At 47.3% G+C, this 25,506-nt stretch overlaps 1 protein-coding gene across 2 annotated transcripts in view; it reads right to left on the bottom strand.

Moving 5' to 3' along the window:
• Positions 1-3,050: 3,050 nt before the first annotated feature.
• Positions 3,051-25,506, bottom strand: part of OTUD5 (OTU deubiquitinase 5) — a 33,184-nt gene continuing 10,728 nt past the window's right edge. Inside the window, exons 2-9 of one of the 2 annotated variants that reach the window (XM_049872132.1) lie at positions 24,469-24,562; positions 11,848-11,912; positions 11,604-11,760; positions 11,365-11,513; positions 6,909-7,112; positions 4,772-4,973; positions 4,570-4,683; positions 3,051-4,189 (exon numbers count right to left, since the gene is read on the bottom strand). In XM_049872132.1, the coding sequence (XP_049728089.1) occupies positions 4,065-4,189; positions 4,570-4,683; positions 4,772-4,973; positions 6,909-7,112; positions 11,365-11,513; positions 11,604-11,760; positions 11,848-11,912; positions 24,469-24,562 (1,110 nt within the window). In that variant the 3' untranslated portion in view covers positions 3,051-4,064. The remainder of the gene's footprint in view (positions 4,190-4,569; positions 4,684-4,771; positions 4,974-6,908; positions 7,113-11,364; positions 11,514-11,603; positions 11,761-11,847; positions 11,913-24,468; positions 24,563-25,506) is intronic. The other variant, XM_049872133.1, reaches the window with a different exon arrangement.

Below are 25,506 nucleotides of genomic sequence, written 5' to 3'. Positions count from 1 at the left end.
TTATGCAAATACGAGCCTGGTTCCGGCGCGGGGCGGGGCCTCCATGCAAAGGAGTGGGGGGGCGAGGTGGGACGCACGCGAACAGGAATCCGGTTCTGGGAATCCCTTTGCAGCACCCGCTTTTGTTTTGGTTGCGCGGGGTTGTTTTTCATACATATATAAAAACTTCTTAAAATCAGCGCCGCCTCCTTTCTTAGGAAGTTGGTTTACCGCAGCCATCTCGAAATTAGCATGGAGATAATGCCAGTCCTGGCTTCTAAAGATGGAGTCTAAGGCTATCTAGGACCTAGTCACAATAGGTGCTCCTCCCCCAAGTTGAGCACGCTGAGACTGGCAGCCTCCACCTCGGAAACTGAAGTTGGGGGCTCTGGGAAGAACCGGTCCAGCTTCCAGGGAGGGGTAATCCCCCGACCACCATCAGGGAACGCGCTGGTCAAAGGCAGCGTTCCCACGCGCCCAGAGGGGCGGCCTGCGGGGTGTTTTGGGAGCCCTGGTAGCGCAGTGGTTAAAGCGCTCGGCTAATTGAAAGGTTTGCGGTTCAGACCCAGCATCCCCCACCCCTCCCCCCCCGCGCGGGAGAAAGATGTGGCAGTCTGCTTCTGTAAAGATCTACAGCCTTGAAAACCCTATGGGGCAGTTCTTCTCCATCCTATGGGGTTGCTTTGAGTCTGAGCCCACTTGATGGCAGCGGGTTTGGTTTTTGGATTTAACCTAGCCACACGTGGCTAGACCTGGCTGTGGGCCCAGCCAGCATGTTTAGGATCAGGTACAGCAAAGGAGGGTGTTTGATAGGGTTCGAGGGCCGGCTAGAGTAGAGGTGGAGTGGGGCTGTGCTTCTGGATGAGATGGGGACTGAGAGGACGGTAGAGGCCGCTAGGGAGGTGGTTAACACCCTCAGGCACAAAGATGTGAAAAATAGCCAGAGAGGCTCTCCACCCCAGGAAGAAAGACATGCACTCCAAAGACACAGACAGAAAATACCATGTAAGAAACAGACACAAACATGTACCGTCCAATTCATGTAAACTCCTAGACACACAGGGACATGCACTGTTATAGACTAACATACACTGCCTGGTAGGCATGCTGTCACAAACAGTTATGTCCCAGAATGACACCCAGAAATGCACCCACTTGTAGCAAAGACACAGAGTTGTCAGAAATAGACATCCAGAGATTTGCTGTTACCAAAGACGGGCACTCCAGAGACTCACGCATAGACTGACATTGCCATGTGACAATGATACAGAAATGTCCTGTCAGACACACTGACAGAACTTGTCACTAAGGCATGGGCAGCATCAGACATACACTGTCACAGAAAGGCTTGTGCTGTACCAGAAACGAGATCCAGAGTCTGATACAGGAAGATACACAGATGCACTGCTTCAAAGGTACACACACATACTGATGTGATGGACCCACAGAAATATGCAGTGTCACATAGACGGGTAGACAGTGTACTTGGCCACAGACACACATGCATCATCAGACACATACATACAGCCTTGTCACTGAAACAAACTGTCCAGAAATAGTTCCCAGAATCTGCCACAGGAATAAACATACCCCATCAAATAGAAACCACAGATGCACTGTCACAGACCCATACTTGTCTCACATACAGACACAAACTGTCAAGAGTACCAGTTACCATCTGACTTGTGTCTCTCTCTCTCTCTCACACACACACACACACACCATTGGAGACACTCTGTGAGATGCACATGAAGACTTGGGGACTCAACAGTCACACACACAGATAACACCCAAAAAGCAAATACACACACATACCTCCCCCTTATTCATCCATCATTTATTAAGGGTCCTTATTCATCCATCATTTATTAAGGGTCTACTGTAAGGCTGCCAGGCCCTGGGGAAGGTAGAATGGATATTAGAGATACACAGATCAGTCAACCGTCATAGCCCTTGCCCAGAAGTTTATAGTACAGTTCCTGGAGAAAAGGGAGTGCAGATATATTTGTAGATAGGGGAAGAATATGAAAAGGGTCATACGGGGCTTCTCAAGTGACCCTTTACCAGTCTTGAATGACAAGGTTGGCGGCTGAGGACAGGGTAAAGGCAAATTTCAGGCAGAGGCCAAGGAAACTGGACAGAGCAGCAAGGAGAGGTAGGCAGGGGCCAACGGTGCAGAAACTTCAACACTAGGATAATAAATAACACCCGCTAACATCTGCACTCTCAGAATGTGCCAGGCACTGTGCCCAGTCGCATATTACATCAACCATATGCATTGTCTCTTGATGCTCACAACCAGAGAGCATGAGGTAAAAAAAAAAAAAAAATGAGGTAGTAGACATTAATGACCCTGTTTTATAAATGGGAGATGTGAAACTCAGAGAGGTTACGTGATTTGACCAAGGCCACGCAGCTAGTAAAAAGCCATGAAAGATTTTAAACCAACTCTCCAGCATACACATGCTTTGACCACTGGACTCGAGAGACGCCCCTCAGACACACAGACAGCCATGCCCTCACCTGCAGAGCCAACACACATCCTTCCACAAGGACCCATTACAGAGACAGTGATAAAACACGTGAGCGAAAACTGGGAGGGGGGCTGGCAGCCATTCTTCTCTGCCTTAGCTTTGTACCTAGGAAGGGCAGGGACAGGTGTCAGAGGACTGGGAGAAATGAAAAAAGAGAGCTTGGGCTGTTCCTTAGCTGCTAAAATACAGTTGGAGAGGCCCCTCTGCTCTCCCACCAAACTCATGTTGCTATGAAGTGTCAGTTGTGCCTTTCCAACTCACAAGGGCAAACATTTACCGTGCGAGGCAAGCGCAGAAGCTGAAATTCACACAGGAAATTCAGTCCCTGCCCTCAAGGAGCTCACGATCCTCTGCCCCTAGCACACCCCCAAGAAACAGGATGGGCAGGCTGCATCTGTGCCAGGACTGTGTAAGGGCAACAAAGATGGAGATTTCTTGGTGGCAATACGTCCCACACGGAGATTTTAATAAGTGAATTAATCCAATATGAACAAACTTCAGGCCTCCAGGCGGGCCCTACTGGGGAGCATGGGAACCTCAGAGGTCAAGTCAAGGCCTGTGCCATCTCCTCTTCTGCCCATGGGCCCACCCACCTTCTGCCCCACATAGAACAGAGCCGCTCAGAGGAAACTGACATTTGGTTTTATTGTGCCAAGGACGTTACAGATAGCGGATCTTATCAATACCTGCAGGGCACAGATGCCCCATCTGCTGAGGCTGCTCCCACTCCCCACGCTCAAATCCTGGGTGGCGGCTACGATCCCCAAGGATGCCCCCCAACCCTGAGATTCCAGAGAGACTGGCGGTGGTGGAAGCAAAAGGAATGCAGCAAGGTCAGTCTCATTGTCCAAAGCCAGTCTGATACCTGCTTACCCACCCCCACCCCAGCTCAACGCACCTCCATAGAGCTGGAGGCCAGAACCGCACTACTGTGCCCCCTCCATACCTCATGGCCTGCCTGTTCCCCAAACCAGAGAGATGCCATCTTTACAGAGCCAATGCTGTTGTCTAGATCATTTTTGACTGGTTAATTTTGTAAGATAAAAGTACATTTTAATAAAGAAAAATTCAAAATTGAAGGCTCAGACATTCTTGAGGTACTGGGAAGGGGATTCCCCACTTCTCTCCCCCACCTCCCTGGCATCATTTTGGGGGAGGGGACAAGTTTTTCTGATCTTGGGAGGAATGAGGGGCAGGGAGATTTTCCTCTGTCTGAATGTCTCTCCTCTGGGGCTGCCTGGCGGCCAGGTGGTTTGTCTGTGTGCCTCTTGCCTACCTTCAGCACCCTTGCCCGAGTCCCCTGTGGAATGCAGGGATGGTGCTGTGCAGGGGGCAACAGGGCACGTCAGCTGGCAGAGAGACACGTGGTGGTGGTGGCAGCTATGAGGGGACACAGGGGTGGGCCAGCCAGAGGGAAGTGGGGGGAAGGAAAAGGAGGGACAAGAGGGAGAAGGGAAGAAGGCAAGAGGGAAGAAAGCCAAAGAAGGTGGGGTGGCACCAGAGGGTAGGAGTGATGGGGTTGGGAAACGGTCTCCAGTCCCCGGGTCTCCATCAACTCTTATCTGGGGGTGGGTCTCTGTGCACTTTGTTTTTCTTCATACTGTCTAGGTATTCCTGTTGGGACACTGCCAGCACCGACGCTAGGATCTCATCGTCATCCCAGTCATTCAGACCTGCTGGGCAAGAGGAAGGGTAGAAGGATGATGTGAAGTTGGAGCTGTCTCGGTCTGCCTTCTGCCCACCCTGGCTCTGAAGGAACCCTATCCAGGCCCCTTATCACTCCTCTCTGAAGGGCAGACACACACACAGCATGAAAACCCCACCCAAGGCCCCTCTCACTCCTTTCTCTAAGGAGAAGGCTCCTTTGGGCCTAAAAAACCTCACTCAGACACCTTCTGGGGTAGATTTCTTGGGCTGAAAAATTCCCTCCAGCACCCCTCTCCTTTTCTTGGGAAGATGACCAAGTCTCCAAAAGCCCCCTCTTAGAACTTGCTTCTTCCTCCAGTATCTCCCCAACTCCCAGCTGGTCCCTGTCCCCAAGACAGAGGAGGCTTACCAAAGGCAGAGGGGGACATCTGCTGAATGAGGGCCCGGCACTCCAGAGCAGGGTAGAGGGACACAAGGGGAGAGGTGGCCCGGTCAGCCCCGGCCGAGAACTGGCTGCTTGTACCTGGGGCAGATGGACAGTCAGAGGCAGGGCCCAGGACCCAGGAAGCACTTCCTAACCATAGCACGCTCCCTGTGAGCAAGTCACTGACCTGGTGCACAGGGTGAAGGTGGTTTGGCAAGAGCTAAGACAGTGCCTGGAGAAGGGGGCTTGATGCCCAGCTCAGCATGCAGCTCAGGGTGCTCAGGAGATGATGCTGAACTCCGCTGCCGGGGGGACCGGCTAGTCCACTCCTCCAGGCCACTGGAGGCTGCTGCTGTGGCTGAACTGCATGTGGCGCTGGCTTTCCGGGGCTGCAGTGGGGAAGGAAAAGGCGGCAAGGATCAACACCAGCCATGATCCTCCCTTGTCCCATCCCTGAGTGCTCCCTCCCTTCCTAGTATCCTGGCTACAATACAGCTTCTACATAGGTCGCTGTTATGGAATAAACTGTGTCCTCCCAAAACATGTGTTGGAATCCTAATCCCTCTACCTGTAGATGTAATACCATTTGGGAACAGGGTTTTTTTGTTACGTTACTTAAAAAAAAAAAAAACTTAGGACCATCAATTTTGAGATATAAAAAGAGCAGATTAGACATAGGGACCAAAAAAAAAAAAAAAGACATGACCTGTTGCCATCAAGTCGATTTCAACTCATAGAGGCCCTATATAGGACAGAGTAGAACTGTTCCAAGGAACACCTGGTATATTCGAACTGCCAACCTTTTGGTTAGCAGGCAAGCTCTTAACCACTGTGCCATCAGGGCTCCAACACAGGGACAGGGAAGCACAAATGGGGAAACAGATACCACGCAGAGATCATCAAGGAACTGAGGAACACCTGAAACAAGGATCATCTCCAGAATGGACAAAGAGAGCCTTCCCCTAGAGCTGGTGCCCTGAATTTGAACTTCTAGCCTCCCGAAGTGTGAGAAAATAAATCTGTTTGTTGAAGCCAGCCACTTGTGGGATTTCTATTACAGCAGCACTAAAAAACTAAGTCACCATCATTCCAATCACAGAACGGACCATAGGAACTCTCCCACAGGACAAAGTTTAAGCTCCTTAACTTTTCTCTCTAGCATCCTTATAGCCCAATCTGACGGGAAAGTCTTGTTACCTCCATCTTCAAAATATATTCAGAATCCAAACCATTCTCACCACTCCCACGGCCGGCACCATCACCACTCACTTGGACTACGCAGTAGCCTCCTCCTCACTGGTGCCCCTACTTCCACCCTCATCCTCCAGATTCCGTTCTACACTCAGCAGCCAGGGGATCCTGTTAAATCCTTAGTCAGATCCTTTACCTCCTCTGCTCAGAATCCGCCCATGGATTCCTCCTCAGTCAGAGTAAAAGCCCAACCCTCTTCCTTCCCTAACATACCTGCTTAACTGACTCCCCTCAACTCTTGCAAGGTTCTGCTCAAATCTCTCCTGTTCTGAGGCCTACCCTGGCCATGCTATTTAATACTGTCAACTCCTATTCCCCACTCAGCCCTACCCATTCCTTTTACCCTTGCTCTCCAAATTTCATCCATAGCACCTCAACTAACTTATTATGTTTGTTGTTTATTTTGCTTCCCTCTATAAGACTGCAAGCATCACAAGGACAACGATCTTAGCCTGCTCTGCTTACTAATGTACCCCATATACTGAGAATGGTGCCTGGCACAGACCTTCAATAAATATTTGGTGAATTAATTATTCAGCTCTTGCCAACATATATATATACACAATCACTCCAAACTCCATCTGAGTCCTCAAATGCCTGTCACCCTGCTCCCTCCCTGCCCTAAAAATTCAACCTTCCTCTGCGAAGCCTGACCAGAGCCCCCCATCTCCACTGGCCTCCCAGCCAGGGTGGAGGCCCCCACTGATGTGTCTGTCTCTCTCAATAGACAGGGGATCATTGAGGGCAGAGCAGGCTGGATCTGATTTTACATCCTCAGCAGAGCCTAGCACACATGGGTCATTCAACAAAAGCCTGTCTCTCTGAAACAATTTATGTATCTCTTATGTAACCACCAGCCACTGTCCTCCCTCACTCCGTAAGAGCTTGTTCTGCACAGGTGTTGAGAGTTCCAAGGCAGATGCCTAGACTAATGCCAAAATGAAGTATGGACTAGGCTGGTAACTTCCTTTCTTCCCAGATGTCAAAACAGCTTAATTTTTTTCTGCCGTTTGGGGTCAGAGCATGGGAATAATGGGTTCTCGGCCAGGTGAGCAACAGGGCTCATGACCTACCTGGGTGGGGCCGCGGACCTGACGGGCCTGTTTCTCCTGATCCCGCAGCCACTGCAGGTAGGATTCCCGAGCCACTTGCTCCTCAATGGCCTCATTGGTGGCCTCCCAGTCTGTGGCCCGCTTCTTGTCCTCCAGCATCTGCTGTTCAATCCATGACTCCTCCGATGTTTTTATGGCATTCTTCATCAGGGACTGTTCTGCAAACTGCAAAGGGGAAAAGAACACAGATGTGGGATGACATTCTCAACTTTATCCTAGAGACAGAACTGTCTCAGAGAAGGTAGGCCCACTGGCCCCAGAAAACAGGAGACAAGAAGACACGTACTCTGGCTAAACACCCCCTGCCAGACAGCCTATGCATCAGATATTGAGAATAAGCAGATTTGGACTATGCAGCCTGTCATTCCCAATTCCTACACTCAGAAGCCCTGGCCCTGGCCCCAAGACAATTAAACTGAGGCACTAAGTCTGGGACAGACAGGTGTCCTCTAGCCTAGGCCTTAGTTTACAGAAGCCCCACAGACCAATGACTGAGTTTCACAATGCTCAGAAGCCCAGAGGGAACAAAGAGAAAAGATGACCTGAGAAGGTAGCTGTGCATACAAAGGGTAGAGGTAGAATGTGAGCAAGTAAGTGGGTGGGGGAAGCAGTATAGGTGTGAGAGGGAATGAAGGGGCAGTATTACTATAGCATGGGGTGCTATGAGTTGTGGGACATTTTACGAGAATACTGTGTTCAGGGTGTGAGTTGTAAAAACATTAAAAAAAAATAAAAAATATCAGAGTAAATTCTGGGGAATAAGTGTATTGTTTCCTAAAACTTTCATTTTGACTATTTTTTACATACACACACCACACACAAATGCATGTGGGCTATAAGTAATTATGTAAAATGTAATCTTTTAATGTAGATAACAATCAAAAAGTATGTAAAATTCTGCTGGAATAAGCCAATTAAAAATGGGCAAAAGATTTAAACACATACCTTACCAAAGATGATATACAGAAGGAAAATAAGTATAGAAAAGATACTCAGTATCATTTACCATCAACCAAAAAAAAAACACAAACCCACTGCCGTCAAGTCAATTTCAACTCATAAGGACCCTACAGGACACAGTACAACTGACACGGGGATTTCCAAGGTTGTAAATCTTCACGGAAGCAAACTGCTAAATCTTTCTCCGGCAGAGCGGCTAGTGGGTTCAAACCGCTGACCTTTGATTAGCAGTCGGGCATTTTAACCACTGCGCCACCAGGGCACTTTCATTTGTCATTAAAAAAAAAAGCCAAACCCAATGCCATTGAGTCGATTCTGACTCATAGTGACCCTATAGGACAGAGTAGAACTGCCCCGTAGGGTTTCCAAGGGGTGCCTGGTGGATTCAAACTGCTGACCTTCTCCTGGTTAGCAGGAGAACTCTTAACCGCTATACCACCAAGGGTTTCCTCATTTGTCATCAAGCAATTACAAATTAAAACAACAATGATATACCACTACACACCTATCTAATAAAAAAAAATCTAATAGAATGGCTAAAATCTAAACACTGACAACTGTAATTGCTGATGAAAGATGCAGAGCAACACTAACATGAACTCTCTCATTAACTGCTGGCAGAAATGCAAAACAATACAACCACTTTGGCAGAGAGTCTGGCAGTTTCTTAAAAGCTAAACATACTCTTAAAACATGATCCAGCAATTACACTCCTAGATATATACTCAAGTGATCTGAAAACGTATACCCACACAAAAACCTGCACATAAAAGTTTATAGCAGCTTTATTCACAATCAGCAAACACCGGAAGCAACCAAGATGTCCTTCAATAGATGAATGAGTAAACAAACTGGTACATCCATACAATGGAATATTATTCGGCAACAAAAAGAGCCATCAAAAATGAGGGGAAAAAGAAATAAGCCATTATACCACTAGAAGATATAGAGGAATCTTAAATGCATATTACTAAGAGAAAGAAGCCAGTTTGAAAAGGCTACATACTATACGATCCTAATTATAAGACATTCTGGAAAAGGCAAAATGGATGGTAGGAGCCCTGGTGGCACAGTGGTTTTAACCGAAAGGTTGGCGGTTTGAATCCACCAGCTGCTGCACAGGAAAAAGATGTGGCAGTCTGCTTCAGTAAAGATTTACAGCCTTGAAAACCCTATGGGGCAGTTCTGCTCTGTCCTATAAGATCGCTATGAGTGGGAATAAAGTTGACAGCAATGGGTTTTGGTTTTTTCACAGTGGTTCCCAGGGATTAATGGGGAAAGAGGAGGGACAAATTAAGTGGAGAACAGGGGATTTTAGGATAGTGAAACTATTCTGTATACCTTAATGCATGCACATTAAAAAAAATCATTTAGGAGGTCAGGGGACCCCAGGATGAAATGCAGCATATGTCTATGAAAACAGAATCTTAAGTGTATGACAAATATATAAAGCAACCTAACTGAAGGGTGTGCATGTTGCAGTTCCAGAAAGTAATGAGATGTTACTCTACTCTCAAAAAAATAAAACAACAAAAACAAAACTGCTAGTGATGGGAGTATGTCAAAGGGACATGGGAACCAACCAAAAGAGCTCCCAATGCCCAAAGTTGGAACAATTTGAGCAACAAAATAAATAAAAGTAGTATTGGATTATAACCCAGTACACAAATATCCACGAGTCCATACTGAAATAAGTAGACTGAACAAATAAATGGAAGAGAAGAGACAAATCTCCCTTGCATAAGAATTCCAAGTAATTTATATAGATACTCGGCCCTCGAGGAGATGGAGCATTACTCCCCACCTCAAACCTGACAAACACTACCTCAGCCTGGTGATCAAGGTCAACAACAACAGTCATAAATCATATTGATACAATATCCCTTGACAGAATGTGATGAAAATGGCACTTTACCACTGTGCTTCTCTTCCCTAAAACTCCTGGCTCCAGTCTAATCATGAGAAAAACATCAGACAAATTCCAACAGAGGGGCATCCTATAATAAACCAGTACTCCTCAAAACTGTCAAGGCCATCAAAGACAAGTGTGACAAAATGTTAGACAAGAGGAGCCTAAGGAGGCATGAGGACTTTTGTTAATAATAACGTATCAATACTGGTTCATTAATTGTAACAAATGTAGCATTAAAGATGTTAATAATAGTGAAACTGTGTGTTTATGTGTGTGGAAGAGGGGGTATGCATGGGAATTCTCTGTCCTATTGTCTCAATTTTTCTGTAAATCTGAAACTGTTCATAAAAAACATTTATTAATAAAAAGAAAACAAACTATTCAGATTTTAAAAAGAAAAAAAAAATATGCGCTATCAAGTCACAAAAAGTCATGGAAGAATCTTAAATGCAGTGTGTTAGTGAAAAAAGCCGGTCTGGAAAAGCTATATACTGTATGATTCCAATTATATGACATTCCAGAAAAGGTAAAACTACACAGACAGTAAACAGATAAAAAAACTAAAAGAAGAAGAAGGAAAGTCTGAAAAACTGTCACACCTAAGAGGAGCCTAGAGACATGAGAACTAAACATAATGTGGTATTATCCTGGATGGGATACAGATAAAGGTTATTAAGGACAAACTGAGGAAATCTGAATAATGTACGGTCTAATTAATAATATCATCAACATCGATTCATTAGTTGTGATACAAGTGTCACACTGATATAAGACGTTAATCATAAAGGAAATTGGGTGTGGCGTATATGGGAACTCTCTGTATTTTCAGTAATTCTATAAATCTAAAACTTTTCTAAATTTAAAAGTTTATTTTTAAAAACACTTATAATGGAGGGTGTACTGATGGTCGGGTACGTGTTTCCTAAAACGAGGAGGAGCATTTTCTGTTTCTAGGAAGTGAAACCAAAATAGAAGATATCAAAATCCCCAGCAGGCTCTGTCTATGAGAGAGAAAGAGAATTTGTCAGCGTGTGTTGGGAAAACATGTTTCACTTTCTACGTACTTACTACGCACCGGTCCCAGTGTTAGGCACTTCCTGTATCAGCCAAGCTGCCAGCTCAGATTAGCTGCACCATCTACCTAAGGTCCCATAGCCAGCGAGTGGTGGGGCCAGCCTACATTTCAGGTCTCTATGACTGAAGCTTTCTGTAACTCCTATGAGTTGGGAGGGGGATCCAGGTGGATGCTAAGATAACCCAGATCAAGTCCTGGCTCAATGTTCTTAAATCTGGCTCCATATTCTAAATGCCAGCTCTCAATAGGCACAGAAGATGGGTGAGCAGCTCATAGAGAAGCAAACTGAGACCACTGAATGAGCCCTGAGAGATTACCTAGGGTAACTCCCTAATTTTATAGAGGTGAGATCTCAAGGGAGACCCAGAAGGGGCGAGACATTTTTGTGAGCTAGGGGCAGAACTGAGACTTCAACAGAGGTTTCTAGCCTTTATATTCAGCAGCTATCCTGGGCACAGGGACCCACTCACCCCCGGTTTGAATGACGGCAGGCCCAGCCCTACACCAATGGTAGCCTTGTTGGGATTCACCACTGAATTGTAGTGGATATTCCGATGGTAGCTTACACGGATGGGTTCATCCTCATTTTGATGGATCCCATGGAATGTGTTGATGGGTTCTGCAGAGAGAGAGAACGAGGGAGTACCCACACTGGGCCTGTAGGGCAGGCTCAGACCATCAGTCTCTCACCTACCCACCAAAGAAGTACCTGTGCTGTATTGATACACCTCCACAGGACGGTTGTACATCTCTGCCATGGCCTGCATCTCAATGTGGTTGCCATGGCAGTTGTTTTTCCGCTTCCGGTTGATATAGGTGGTGAAGTCCTCTGTGACATAGTTGGAGAAGTAGTCAGCATTCTTCATCTGTAGAAAAGATGAAAGGGTCAAAGTCTGTGTGGAGAGGAGATCCTCCCACCCTGCCCCTGCCCCAAGGCCTCCACAACGTCTCACCAGGTAGTCCATGCAGTGCTTTCGCACAACCTCATGCATATCCTGGTCTCCATACACCTGGTCAGCTGTGGGACAGAAGAAAGGAGGGGCTGGGGTTGGAGCTGCCCAGAGAAGAGTCAAGGAATACTCTTGTGGGCTGGGAGGCCTGGGAAGCTCCCTTTCCTACCCCAAGGCCTAGACAGCTCTTCCCTTTGTGGGTTGGGTTGGGGCCACGCAAAAAATAGAGGCAGAGACAGTCTTGAGGAACAAGAGAGTTCAGATGAGAGGGATACAACCTGAGGCCTCTTGGGCAGATGACTTTATCTAGAGCTTGCCCGGCCACTCAGACAAGTCAACAAACACTTTAAGTCCCATAAATGGCCTCAAGCACCATCGATTCCACCCCCCTCTCATTCTCCACATGAGGAAACTGAGGCTCAAGGAGAGTTTGTGGCTGCCCAAGGTCACACAGGAAGTCAGTCTGTGGCAGAGTCAACTCTGGAATTCAATTTTCCTGACTCCCAGTAGTCAGTGTTGTCTCTGTAGGTTAAAACAAAATAAAATCTCAGCTCTAAGCCCAGTTCTGCCAGGTACTAGAGAGCTGAGTGACCAGAGGCAAGTGTTCTGAGGCTCATATGCCTCGTGTGTAAAATGGGGACAAGATGGATAACTATCTAGCAGGCCTTTTCTGGGATTAAATGAGGTAATGGGTGTAAAGTGACCAGCACTAGGCTTGCGACAGAGTAGTCACTCAGTAAATTAGAGTCCCCTTCGCTTTTGGGCTCTCCACAGCGAGGCGTGAATGCGGGGTGTTGCAAAGGATACAGAGGTGAGGAAAAGCCTGCCCCTGCCTGCAAGAAACACAGTCTAGTAAGAAAGAGAACACACATACACACACACACTTAAGCCAAAATTACGAAAGGTAACCTGCAGCCCAAAGGGTCCAGGTGTCACGGGGTTTTGGTTGAAATAAGGAGAGAAGGAACCAGGCTCCCTCTTTGCTTTGAGGATCTTCACACATGATGTTCCCTCTTTTCCAGGATGCCCTTCCCTCCTCCTTGGCTGCCTACTTGTTAAGCACCAACGTGTCCTTTAACATAGTTTTCCCTTCTCACCCCCCAAAGGGCGCTTCTATTACCTCATGTATCAAAGGGCTGCAGGCCTTCATCTGCCCCATCACACTGCACTCTCACTGAGGGCAGAGGGTAGCTCACGTTTAAATCTACCCCCAGCTCAGGGCCTGATACAGTAAAGGAAATCAGGTAAAGTTTGCTGAATGAATGGACAGGCTGGGGGAGCCAGGCAGGTCTTTTCCCTGGGAAATTAAGGCGGACTTAGAAGTCAAGCAAGATTGATTTCTATCACTGAAGATGAAGAGGGAAATTCCCTTTGTTTCCCCGGGGAGAGTGCTGCTATGATGGGTTCTCCCTGGGGCACTGGGGTAGGGAACAGGTCTACACAGGGAATGGAACTCCAGATTTCTTCCATGATCATCAGTCTACCAAGCTGAATGGTCAGAAGAATGCCTTTACTGTCCTCCCCCGCTTCCATCCCCAGAGGGTTCTGTGAGATAACGAAAGGCTGCTCTGAGACAGAAAATGAGCCCTGCCTCTGTCTCAAGCCCTCTCAGAGGTACAGAGACCTGGGGTGGGGGTGGGGGTTGTGAAGGCGGGAAGGGGTAGCCCCTTCACCAATGTAAACAAGGATGTGGGTTTTGTGGCTACACTCTCCCCATCCCCACCCCCACCCCTCAGTGGCACTTCCAGCAAGTCACGTGCCTGTGCACAGGCTGGGGGCCCCTTACTGCTGCCTTTCTTAGAAGCCAGGACCACAGAGCCCACTGTGGCTGCCCAAGCTGCTTGGGGAGCTATTTCTGTAGGCAGAGTTTGGGGCTCCAGGGAGGCAGTGCTGTCGGCAGTTGCAGTAAACAGGAACTAAAATGGGAGGGAAGGGGTAAAATAGGAGTCTGCTTGCCAGTCTCTGAGAGATATACTGAAGTGTTGGAGAAAACTATCTCCTGTAGAAGGGGTCAACCCTCATTTCCAGGCCTGGGAGATAATATCTAACTACCCACGTTAGATCCCAGATGCACAAAAATGGGGAAAAGAGAGGAAATTGTGGAATAAGGAAGGGAGCAGGGGAGAACTGCAGGAGAGTCCCATGTTCCTGCCACTAACTCCTTTGCCTTGCTCTTTGGCGAGGCATCAAAGCCTAGCAGAAAGACTGCTGCCTCCAGGCTGTATGACACTGGACAAAAGCCTTTAACCTCTCTGGGTCTCAATGTCCTCATCCATACAGTGAAGAAAGAAATTCCTCTTCCTCTCACAGGTGTTGTCAAGACTACATGGGAAAGTTTGCAGAACACATGAGGCACAGTACGTGTTCAGGAAACAGGAGCTATGTTTGTCATGAGTATCAGGACTCCTTCAGATTCCTAGCTACCCGCACATCAGCCGTAATGTTTCCAGGAACGCTTATTAAGCCATTCCTCATTTTTTTGTTGCACTTCCACAGCCAGAGAAAAGCCCCAAATGCTGAACTCAGGCTATCTTTCCTCTTACTGTCCATCCTCATGGCAAACAGGACTGTCTCTCTACCTTTACTGAATCCAAAGGTTCACAAGCCCACCTTCTGTACCCTTAGCTTGAAACTTTAGCAATCAAATGCAAAGATTAATAAGACAGGCTTCACAAAACAGGGTCTTTAAATGTGGGCAAGCTATGACACTGCTCTATTCATCTGTAAAGTGTAAGGTATCACCTTCTCTCAATTCTAAGATACCACTGATAAGTAGTATGGTACAACATGTATTTAATCATAGTTTATTTAGGGAAAAACCCCACCACACTGATTATAACATGTACTCTAATTTGGGGATTATTAGTGTGGGGAAAAATGTGCACCTTTGAACCAAGGAAACAGCAATAGTACCTCCCCAACAAGGGAGATTAGAAGTTGTTTTTTCAATCATATAAAGCAGGAAAAGCATTCAGCTCAGGGCTAAGAACATAGTGAGTACTCAATAAGGATTAGCTTTTTTGATTCTTCTAGCCCCACCTCTATCATCCAGAAAGCCCTCCTCTTCCTCCCAGAAGGTTGGCACATGGGGCTGGGGACCAGACTTGGACTTCCCTGTGTGGGGGCCCGAAGTAGGGGAAAAGAAGAGTCCAGTGGATCTGCAGGAGTAGGGGAATTCAGATAACTTGTTTTGATAGAAACCGAAACTTCTCCTCTTGCTGACGCTGCACTTGTGGGCAATCTGCACCTGCTCTCCCCTCCCAGAGTCCAGCTGGATGGGGGTCCCCCAATGCCCCACCTCTGTTCTCAACCCAAACAGGGCTCAGAAATTCTCAGTACAATACTATCACTAGTTCTACCAAGGGCTTGTAACACTCCAACTCATTTCATTCTCACAAAAAACAAGCCTACTTTTCCCAAGAGGGATACTGAGATATAGGAATGTGCCGCAGCTGGCCCAAGGTGACACATTTGGGAACAGGTGAATTCAGGCGCTGGAAACCTTAGCCTATGGAACTCCACATCCCAAAAGCTAAGCTTAGAGCTAGGCATAGCTTCCCTCGTTGCAGACCAGAGCATCTGCCATGGGGCAAGGTTGGTTCTGAGGGCAAAGCAGCCCTTTCTCAACCATTCCCCAGTAGGGATGTAGAATGAAGGTGAAGCCAGGCTTTCAAGGGGGTAACTGGTGACTTCAAGCACTGCTGGCTCCAGGTGACATTACCCACCTTTCCCACCCCCAATCCACGTTATCACATAAGCTGCTTGGCTCCCTAGGGGCCAGGTCTGATCCTGCCTGCCTCAGATTCCCCACAAACAGGAATCAGCTGGAACCCAGGGATGGCCTGGGAATGGGAAGGGGATAACAGGTATCAGGGGCTATACCCCTCACTCAGACCACAGAGGTCAGCATGAACCTTACTCCCACACCCCACCTCTTCCTTTTCTCTGAGTATACAAAGACACAAGAACAGGAATGCATAAGTGTGCACACACAGCCAGCAGATCCTGCCCAAGATGTTCTCTGGGACCAAATATCCAACAAAAACTCCGTAAGAGAGAAGTATCTCATTCAACAAGCAAATGTCCCTGCCATCAACCAGGAAAACCTTAAGGCTGGACAAGATGTGAGGCTGTACAAACTGAGGAGCTTCCCCTACCTTCTTTCTAGCCTTTGTCAGGGGTTGCGGAGATAACCAAAAGCTCTAATAGACCTGCTTCAACCTCGTTTGCTGCCTAGGGTAAGGTCCCCCAAACCTCTGTAATCCTTCCTCCTCGAGGTTAACATGGAATCAATATTTACCCAGTAGTTATGTGGAAAACCTGGACTATTTTTATAAAGCAGTTTAAGTACAGGGCTCCACCATTTGCTTTAGAGGCATATGGGAACTACCCCCCAGGTTGCTACATGCCTGCCAGCTAGAAGAGCTACAGCAAGTTCAGCTAATGACAGAAAAGGAAGCTTCGAGTCTGCAGGGAACAAACCACACATATGTGCTGCAGGGGGAACCAAGGGCCTGGTCTGTCCCCCACTTCCCTCCTGGTCCAGTGGGAACTACGGCCCCGCTAAATAGATGAGCCAGGAAAAAGGCCTCGCCTGCCTGTCAAGTAGCTGTGGTTGTGACCTAGCCCATGGATTCAACTACCACAACCTCAGTAGGGAGCTGGCTGAGGGACAACAGAACTCAGCCCCCTTGATAGCCTGGTCTCTGAGATGTCTAGCTCTTCTGCTCAAGGATTCCCATAGCAAAGATGGGAAAATTGAAAGAGGCAGGGCAGAGAAAGGTCAAAGGAAGTTAGTGTATAGGAAGTGGCCCATTGGAATCTTCTCCTTTTGTGGCCTGGTTCAACCTCAAACACCTATGTTCTGACACTGGCTGTGTGAGTCAGATATGGTCCTGGCTTTCTTCTGAGGCCTGTTTCTCCACTTATAAAACAGTCAAAACTGATCCAAGGTCCACCCCTCCCAGCACTAATGGGCCATGTTCAAAGACCAAAAGGACCAGAGGAGTGCATCTGGCTTATGTTTCTGGGCCTCATCGCTATAACACGCACACTCTCCCATGGCCCATGCTGTCAAACACACATATGGCCTCTACTTTGCCCACAAGACCAGGGCCAGGGCCAGAGGTTTCTGCTGAGTCAAAGCCACGTGGGGAGAGGGAGGAAGGGAGGGAGAAATGCAGACTCACGTTTCCAGGAGGAGGTTATCTGAGAATAGCAGGGCCTGGCTGGGGGCAGGGTGGGCCACAGGATACCTCTGGGACTCAGTTCTCACCTCCACCCCACCCAAGCCTTCAGTGATGCTGATCAGTACTGATAGGGGGTGGTGGAAGAGAACTGGGCACAAGCAATGGATGCTGGTTCACGATGGGGACACCCAGACCTCAGAGGCAAAACAGAAGACAGAAAGCCACCTGCCTCAGGATTCCCAAGGGTATAGGGCCAAGTGTTCCTAGATGGAGGAGGTGAGTAAGGCCCAGAGAGGTCAAGGAATACAGCCAAGGTCACCTAGTCAATTGAAGGCCGAGCTAAGAACCTAGGGCTCATATAAAGAACGTGTCCTTTGGACATCCCTGGGTTCCCATGCCAGCTCTGCCACTAATGACCCTGAGGCACGTCATTTCTTTTTTCTGCATCTCAATCTTCTCACCTATCTCATGGGATAATGATCTCAATTTTGCAGGCGAGCCTGAAGCATCCAGCTGAATGCCTAGCACATACTGGGGGTTAAGGAACAACAGACTGCCTTCTATGTCTGCACTCCCCTCAATTATGTTTTCTTTCTGCTATTCAACACACGGCAGGAAGTTGGAGCCTATAGGACTGCAGGTCTCGCCAGAGTCTAGAACTGCTACCTGCACCTGTTCAGGCTGGGCTGGAAGCAGGGGGCAGCAGAAAGCCTATAGACAAAGTACCCTTCCCAGGCACATGTACCATGCACTCTGCCCCAGGGAAACCTCCAGGTGAGGCCTAGAGACTCAGGCGCCACCTACTTCTGAGGAGAGGCCATGAGGCTTCTGAGGTTTTACAGAGAAAAGCCAAGGGCAGCCCAGTCAGGGGAAATGTGGTAGCCATAGTGCTGATAGGGAAAGGCCTTCAATCTGCCCCAATCAACTCTTCCTGTAAGCCTGGGTCCCTTACTGAAAGGCCACAGTTGGGGGAAAGGGAGGGTTAGGGGGTGCTTGAAGGGAACAGCTAGACAGACAGACACACACACATTGCTCTTGGTACAGGCTACTGGACAAACCAAATCTTCACCAGCCCCAAAGTCTGCCTCAAAGACGGCCCAAGACCCAGATGCCCAGCTGCATTCTCTGAGCAACAGGGGTGGGGCCCACCAGATCCTAAGTTCACTAGCAGCCCTGCTTACCCCACATATAGCCTGAGGACTAAGCACAGGGTCAACAGGCACATAAAAGGCCCCCACCTAGTTTTTCTTTGCCTTCCTTCTGTCCAAGACACCCCTAAACCTAACTACCTCTCTGAGAAACATCCCAGGGAGAACACAAACCTGAACTAGAAGGGCAGGAGTACTGGGGCTTCTCCCAGCCCAGCAGAGTCCACTGCCTGAACCTTCTGCCCATTCAACAAACATCTGGGGCTCTGAGATGCCACTGAAAGCAGTGTTTGGGCTTTACCAATGCTATTATTCCATGAAAGGAGCCCTGGTTGCCCAGTGGTTAAGCACTCGGCTGTTAACTGGAAGGTCACTAGTTTGAACTCACCAGCTGCTCTGTAGGAGGAAGATGTGGCAGTCTGCTTCCATAAAGATTACAACCTTGGAAACCCTATGGGGCAGTTCTACCCTGTCCTATAAGGTTGCTATGAGTGGGAATTGACTTGGTGGCAAAAAAAAAAAAAAAAAACAAACGCACTGCCATCCAATCGATTCTGACTCGTAGTGACCCTGTGACAGAGTAGAACTGTAGAGTTTCCAAGGAGTGCCTGGCCGATTCAAACTGTCGACCTTTTTGGTTAGCAGCTGTAGCACTTAACCACTACACCACCAGGGTTTCCAAGTAGGTATTATTCCATGAGGATCTTCTATGTGTCAGGCACTAAAGGGATTTACCTAAGTAATTTCACATAATCCTTACAACTCTAAAGTCTTTTTATCTCCATTTTACAGATAAAGAAAGGCTCAGGAAGAAAAAGCTACTTGCCCAAGGTCACACCAAGAATCAGTGGCACAGCAAAGAGTGAAGTCTGAGTTGGTCCAGCCCACCAGTAGACATGAGGTGGACCCACAGACTGAGAGAACAGCAGATCCAGACGGGACTCGAGGAGCCCTCAAAATCAATGCCATTCACAGATGAGAAAGGAGAGGCACAGGGTCAAACAGAAGTTATGAGTCTGGGCCAGAACTAAAAGACGGGTCTTTAGACTCCCAGCTCAAAGCTCCTATCAGAAGGCACTTTTCCTTGGTAGACATCAGAGCCCCAAAGGGAGGATCAGTCACACTTCCAGCTTTCCCTGGACACTAGCATTGGACCTCACAACTCTTTGTTAGGTCACAGACTCAGAATCAAAGAGGCCTCAAAGAACTAGCTTAGACTGGATATTATCTGTTATTAGGAATTAATTTCATTAGATGTGATAATGGCATTTTGTCACTGGCAATTTTTTTTTTAAAATCCTGATCTGTCAGAGAAACACAGAAATATTTATAAATGAAATGATCTAATGTTTTGTTTTTCTTTAAAATACTGTTCCAGGCGAGTGAAAAAGAATGGGCAGGGTAGTGATGAAACAAGACTGGCATATGTTGATGACCATGGAAGCCGGATGATGGGTACATGCAGCGCAATGGATCACTTTTTTGTGGCCTTTCTAGCCATCATCTTGTAACTTCCACCCAAGTGACTGGGTGGGACTGTGCAAATAGGGTAACTGTGGCCCAACAAGGGGATGGGTCAGTTTTGCCATCCCACTGGGCTTGAAATAAGCCATACCAGAAGCAGGAAGAAGATCCCACCACCACCAAGGAAGAAGAGACAGGAGTGAAGCGTGTCCTTTGGACCTGGGATCCCTGCACTGAGAAGCTCTTGAAACCAGGAGACAGAGAGAGAGAGCTCTCAAGAAACGGTGGCAGAAAAAACAACGGCAGAAGGTGGTGTGTTGGGCTTCCTGGCCCACAGAGTGAGCAAGCTGGGTGCCTTTGGGCCAAGGCTTACGGGCAGAGTACGGTACCTCTGGACAGGTATCAGCTGAGCTAAAAGAGCTTTGTAACACTTGCTAGAGTAGGTCAGAGGCCGAGGGCCAGAGAGAAGCATGCCTGTGAACATGCCTGGGAAGAGGCTGTCCTAACGGAAGAACTGTATCCTGAGCATTCCTGAACTTTAATTGTAATGTTATTTCCCTAATAAACCCCATAATCATGAGTCTTGTCTGTGAGCTCTGTGTGACCACTGCAATGAATTATCGAACCCAGCAAGTAAGTAGAGAGTGTCATGGGAGGGATGGTTGGTGTCGGAATTGGTAAAGATGGCAGAAAGAGGAGGCATGTTTGACCTCCTTTTTTTTTTTATTGGAATTAGCCTTGGGCTGTTGATCTTGATTCCCCTTCCCTCTTGTGAAGTTAGAGGAGGTCAGACACCACCCCCTCTTCCCATTGTTTTTTACAGTTGGCTTCAGAAGGAAGCAGGATTCTAGAGACAAAGAATGGAAGAATGGAACTTTGTAAGAAAAAGAACAAAGGGGCTTACGAAGTAAAACTTTTGATTCTTAGGTGGTTACTTTGCTTGTTGTTACCTGTAAGGGTTGAAAGGAAATTTGTGTTGCAGCTAAAGAGAAAAAAAGCCTGGGGCAAAAGCTAGGCCAGATAAACAGGATGATAGGGGGCCAGGGTCTACCACCCAGCCTGAGGCCCAAGACCATATGCATATGAATGGAAGACAGTCAAGGGGCAGAGAAGGTTCAACTGGAATGCTTTTAAAAAGGGTTATACGTCTATTTGAATGGACAATGGATATTGAATGTTTCTCCTACCTAGTGCTGTAAAAAAAAAAAGACCTAAATGTATGATAGAAATGAATACTGGATATTACAGATTACAGAGAGTTTGCAACTCCACCTTCAGCCTCGACCCCTCAGCCTCAACAGGATGTGCTAAAAGCGGAGCTGGAATTTGCCTGAAAAAAACTCAGGCTGCTGGTTTGAGAATGCAGGAGCCCTATGCATACCTGAGCCCCACCGGGTGTCCCCTGGGAGTAGGAAATTCGCATTTGAAAAGACATGCAGAATCATGGAGACCTGCTGGGAGAACTGGAGATTTGCATTTGAAGGAAGGATTTGCAGGAAAAAAAAAGTGTTTTGCTGTTTGAATTCTGAGCAAGTGTTTTCTTCCGGATGCATCCGGCCAGGAAAATTAAGTGTCCATCAGAAGAAGCCCCCCTTCCAGGACTGGAAGTTAAAGGAGCCGGCAAGTAGACAGCTTGGTATGCTTGCTTGTGGTGACCACCTGGGTCCACTCATGAGTGGAAATAGAAGTACAGCAATGAAGAGATGGGCTGAGTTCGCACATGTTCCACTGCCCACCCACTGACCTAGCCCACGGCGGGGGTGGGGGGGGGCTAGGGATGAGAGAGAGGAAGGGCTGGCTGGTCAGAAGTAAAAGAAGTTGTGTGGACTTCTGAGTTTATGGGTGGAACCCAGTGACCTAGTCCAAGGGGGCTAGGAATGAGAGAGAAGGGGCTGTCTCACATGCCAGGAGGTGTGTGTGAACTCTCAAGCCTAAGGCTGCTACCCATCGTGACCTAGCTTGGATGTCCAAGGATGAACCTGACCCTATGAAAAGGAAGATGTTTGACAGAGTAAACTGGTGTAGATCACTGCAATCTGATGGCTTGCTCTGTCTGGACTGGACTTTGCTTATGGATGCAGATGCTTGAAGTTCCAACAGGAACAAATGATTCTTCAAGACCAAGGAACATGCTTGTCTCCTCAGAGTACTGGTTTGACAGGGATGGGCAATTTAAACACTGGTTATCTAAAATGGGAGGAGGGGAATAAAAGCATGACATGGGCTTATATACTTTCATGAGTGTGCTTACATTAAATGAGGGGGACAAGTGAAGATCCCCAGTGAATAGTTTCTTCTTTTCCTGATGGGTCTGGGGAAGAGAGGGTAGGGGAAGATGCTGATAGGATTAAAAGATTCAATTGTGAGTTCTGACTGTTAACCAGTTAATTGTGATTGTAAAAACTGTAATTGTAGAAGCTGTACTTGTGAAAAAGTAGACTAAGAAGGAGGCATTGCTGGACTGGAGTAGTGGCTGAACATAAAGGCCCTTAAAGGGTTGCTTTGCTGATACCTCATGAGGTTCAGAGCAAGGAAATAATTTTCTCTATTAAATTTTATCAGAGGCCACAGAGGGTCAAGCTGAGAAGACTACTGAGAACCTGACCAGATCAGATGGACACCCGCAGCAGAACTGAGTGCCTGGTACCTGAGTAACCTCACCATGAAAACTCTTTTGCCCTACTGAAGGACTAATTGTTAATGACTGTTTTAGATTGGTAAAATGATTGGAAGGGGAAAGTTATCCTTCAAATATGAAAGAACAATGGCTAGAAAAGCCAGGGGGTGACCTGCGGTGCAATGGATCACTTTTGTGTGGCCTTTTTTAACATGGTCTGGTAACTGTCACCCAAGCGGTTGGGTGGGACTGTGCAAATAGGGTAATTGTGGCCCACCAAGGGGACTGGTCAGTTTTGCTATCCCACTGGGCTTGAAATGAGCCATCCTAGAGGCAGAAGGAGAAGATCCCACCACCACCAAGGAAGAACAACCAGGAACAGAGAGCATGTCCTTTGGACCCGGGATCCCTGCACTGAGATTTCCTGGAACCAGGAGACAGAGAGCACTCTTGAGAGGTGATAGCAGAGAAACAATGGCAGGAGACGGCATGCTGGGCTTCCTGGCCCACAGAGCGAAAAAGCTGAGTGCCTTCGGGCAGGAGGCTTGCTGGTGAAGCGGGGTGCCTCTGGGCACTTATCAGCAGAGTTAAAAGAACTTTGTAACACTTGCCTGAGCAGGGCAGAGGGGCCAGAGAGAGGCATGCCTGCAAGCTTGGCTGAAAAGAGGCTGTCCTGATGGAAGAACTGTATCCTGAGTGTTCCTGAACCTGAATTGCAACCTGTTACTTCTCTAATAAACCCCATAATTTTGAGTATTGTCTGAGTTCTGTGTGGCCATTGCAATGAATTATCAAACCCAGCAGAAAAATAGTATTGTGGGAAGGACAGCTGGTGTCAAAATTGGTAAAGATGGTAGAGAGAAGAGGCATGTCTTGGGCTGCTGATCTTGATTCTCCTTCCTCCTTGTGAAGTTACAAGAAGTCAGACACAGCCCCCACGCCATTTTTACAGTACATTAGGGTTCACTATTCAGTCTACTTTTGGGTAAGTTAGAAATAATTCTATGTTAAAAGAAATTTGTAAAGACCTAGTTTGATGCTCCCCTCCAGCCCCGCACATACATGTACAAATGGGGGAATAAAGGCCTATAGTGCCCCAGAGATCAAGTCTGGGTACAAACCCAGATGTCCCATATCCCAGAGTGACAGGAGTGTGCTGTAGTTAAGAGCACGGGCCTCAGGCTAATGTAACCCAGGATCTGAATCCTGACTCTACCACTTGCTAGTTGTTTGACCCTGGGCAAGTCATTCCCCATCTCTGAGCCACTTTTCTCACGTGACAAATGGAAGCAACAATAGTCCCTACACTCATCTGGTTTGGGGGAAAATTTTAAAAATTTTCTGTAGTACCTGACAGATTAATCTGCCCATAAATGATGGTATTTTTCTTGATCGCTATTACTATTACTCTTACACCACCACCTTGTCTCATGACTGAGGGCTAAAGGCCAGATACTAAATTTCAGGAGTCCCTAAGAGATTAGCTTTGGAAGAAAGGCCTGGCGATCTACTTCTGAAAAATCAGCCATTGAAAATCCTATGGAGTACCCAGCTACCACTACGAACTGTTCCAACCAGAGACTCAATAGATGGTCCCGAACAGAATGGGAGAAAAATGCAGAACAAAACTCAAATTTCTAAAAAAATGTCAGACTTACTGGACCGGTAGAGACTGGATGAACCACGAGACTATCACCCTGAGATACTCTTTAAACTTGGAACTCAAACCACTCTCAGAGGTCACCTTTTAGCCAAATGACAGAATGGCCCATAAAATATCACCTGTGAGTACTATGTGCCTCAAAATAATCGTCTGGATGAAACCAAATGGTAAACATTTACCCTAGACCAAAGATCACAGCAAGGAAGGATAGGAAACAGAACAACCAAAATGGAAATAAGGAGAATGCAAACACATTGTGAACAATGTAACCAATATCACTAAACAATACGTATAAAATTTGTTAAATGAGAACCTAATTCCCTGTGTAAACTTTCACCAAAAACACCGAAAAAGAAAAAACCCTATGGAGCACAGCTCTATTCTAACACACATGGAGTCCCCCATAAATTGGAATAGACTTGTTGGCAACTGTTAAAAGACCAGCTAACTCTGCCCCCAACCCCATCTCAGGGGCTACTCCTGACAATTGAGACACAGCTCAGGGGCAGCCCTAGGCCCTTGAGGGCTAAGGCAGAGACTCACCTACAGCCCGGAAAAGACAGGCGCCATCCTCCTTCATCTGCTTGATGATGAAGCCCTTCTTGTCTCGCAGGGCCTTTTCAAACCAGTGCTCCTGCTGGAGGAAGAGGTAGGGGGGTCAGCAACAAGGAGGACCTGTACCCCTCCCAGGAGCCTGCCCTCGAGCTCCTGAGGGGGTCCAGCTGATTGACAGAGTACAAAGGGCAGGGTAAAGCTCTCAGTCCTGCTTGACCATTCCATGCCTGTGGAGCAGGAGGAGGCCCATTATTTTAGGGAATCAGTCTCTGCAGGAGCATAAGGCTTGCTCCCAGAGGGGACTCCAGCTGCCCTGTGAGCAGAGACCCTATCTGCAGCAGCATTCCCTCAGGCAACCAGAGGCCCAGACCTGGCAAGTGAAGAATCTGGTTCTACCTTAAGGAGCTTCACTTTAGGACTCGCTATCCACTTGGTGTCGGAGAGATGTTGAGGAGGCAATGACTGCCAAGAGCCTACATCCTGAGCCCCACATATAGCTAAGGAATTCAAAATATGTTGCATAAGGCAAAAAGTATACAAAGCGTGATCCTGTTTGCAATTAAACACATTGAACAGGTGTATATGTTTATATACGTACCAAAACCAAACCTGTTGTCGCAGAGCGGATTCCAACTCATAGCGACCCTACAGGACAGAGTAGAACCGCCCCATAGGGTTTCCAAGGACCGGCTGGTGGATTCGAACTGCCCACCTTTTGGTTAGCAGCCAAGCTCTTACCCAGTGCACCATCAGGGCTCCCTTTATATATACACACACACATATACCCCTACAAAATTGGGACAGCTATACAACAAAACATTATCCCTAGCTGTTGACATTACAGGTGATTTTACTCCACCTCCTTCTTTATAAAGGTATACAATCCCTCATCCAAAATTCCAAAACCCAAAAAACTCTGAAAACAAAAGTCTTTAACTCATTTGGCATTACAACCTAACCTGAACTGACAAGAATCTACCTATTCCATTTGGGGGTGGATATTCAAACATTTCGATGCAGAAATAT

This window comes from Elephas maximus, chromosome X, assembly GCF_024166365.1.
Source record: "Elephas maximus indicus isolate mEleMax1 chromosome X, mEleMax1 primary haplotype, whole genome shotgun sequence".
Classification (NCBI taxonomy): domain Eukaryota; kingdom Metazoa; phylum Chordata; class Mammalia; order Proboscidea; family Elephantidae; genus Elephas; species Elephas maximus.
Note: the sequence above shows the minus strand (reverse complement) of the source record. Positions and strands in the feature narration are given on the sequence as shown.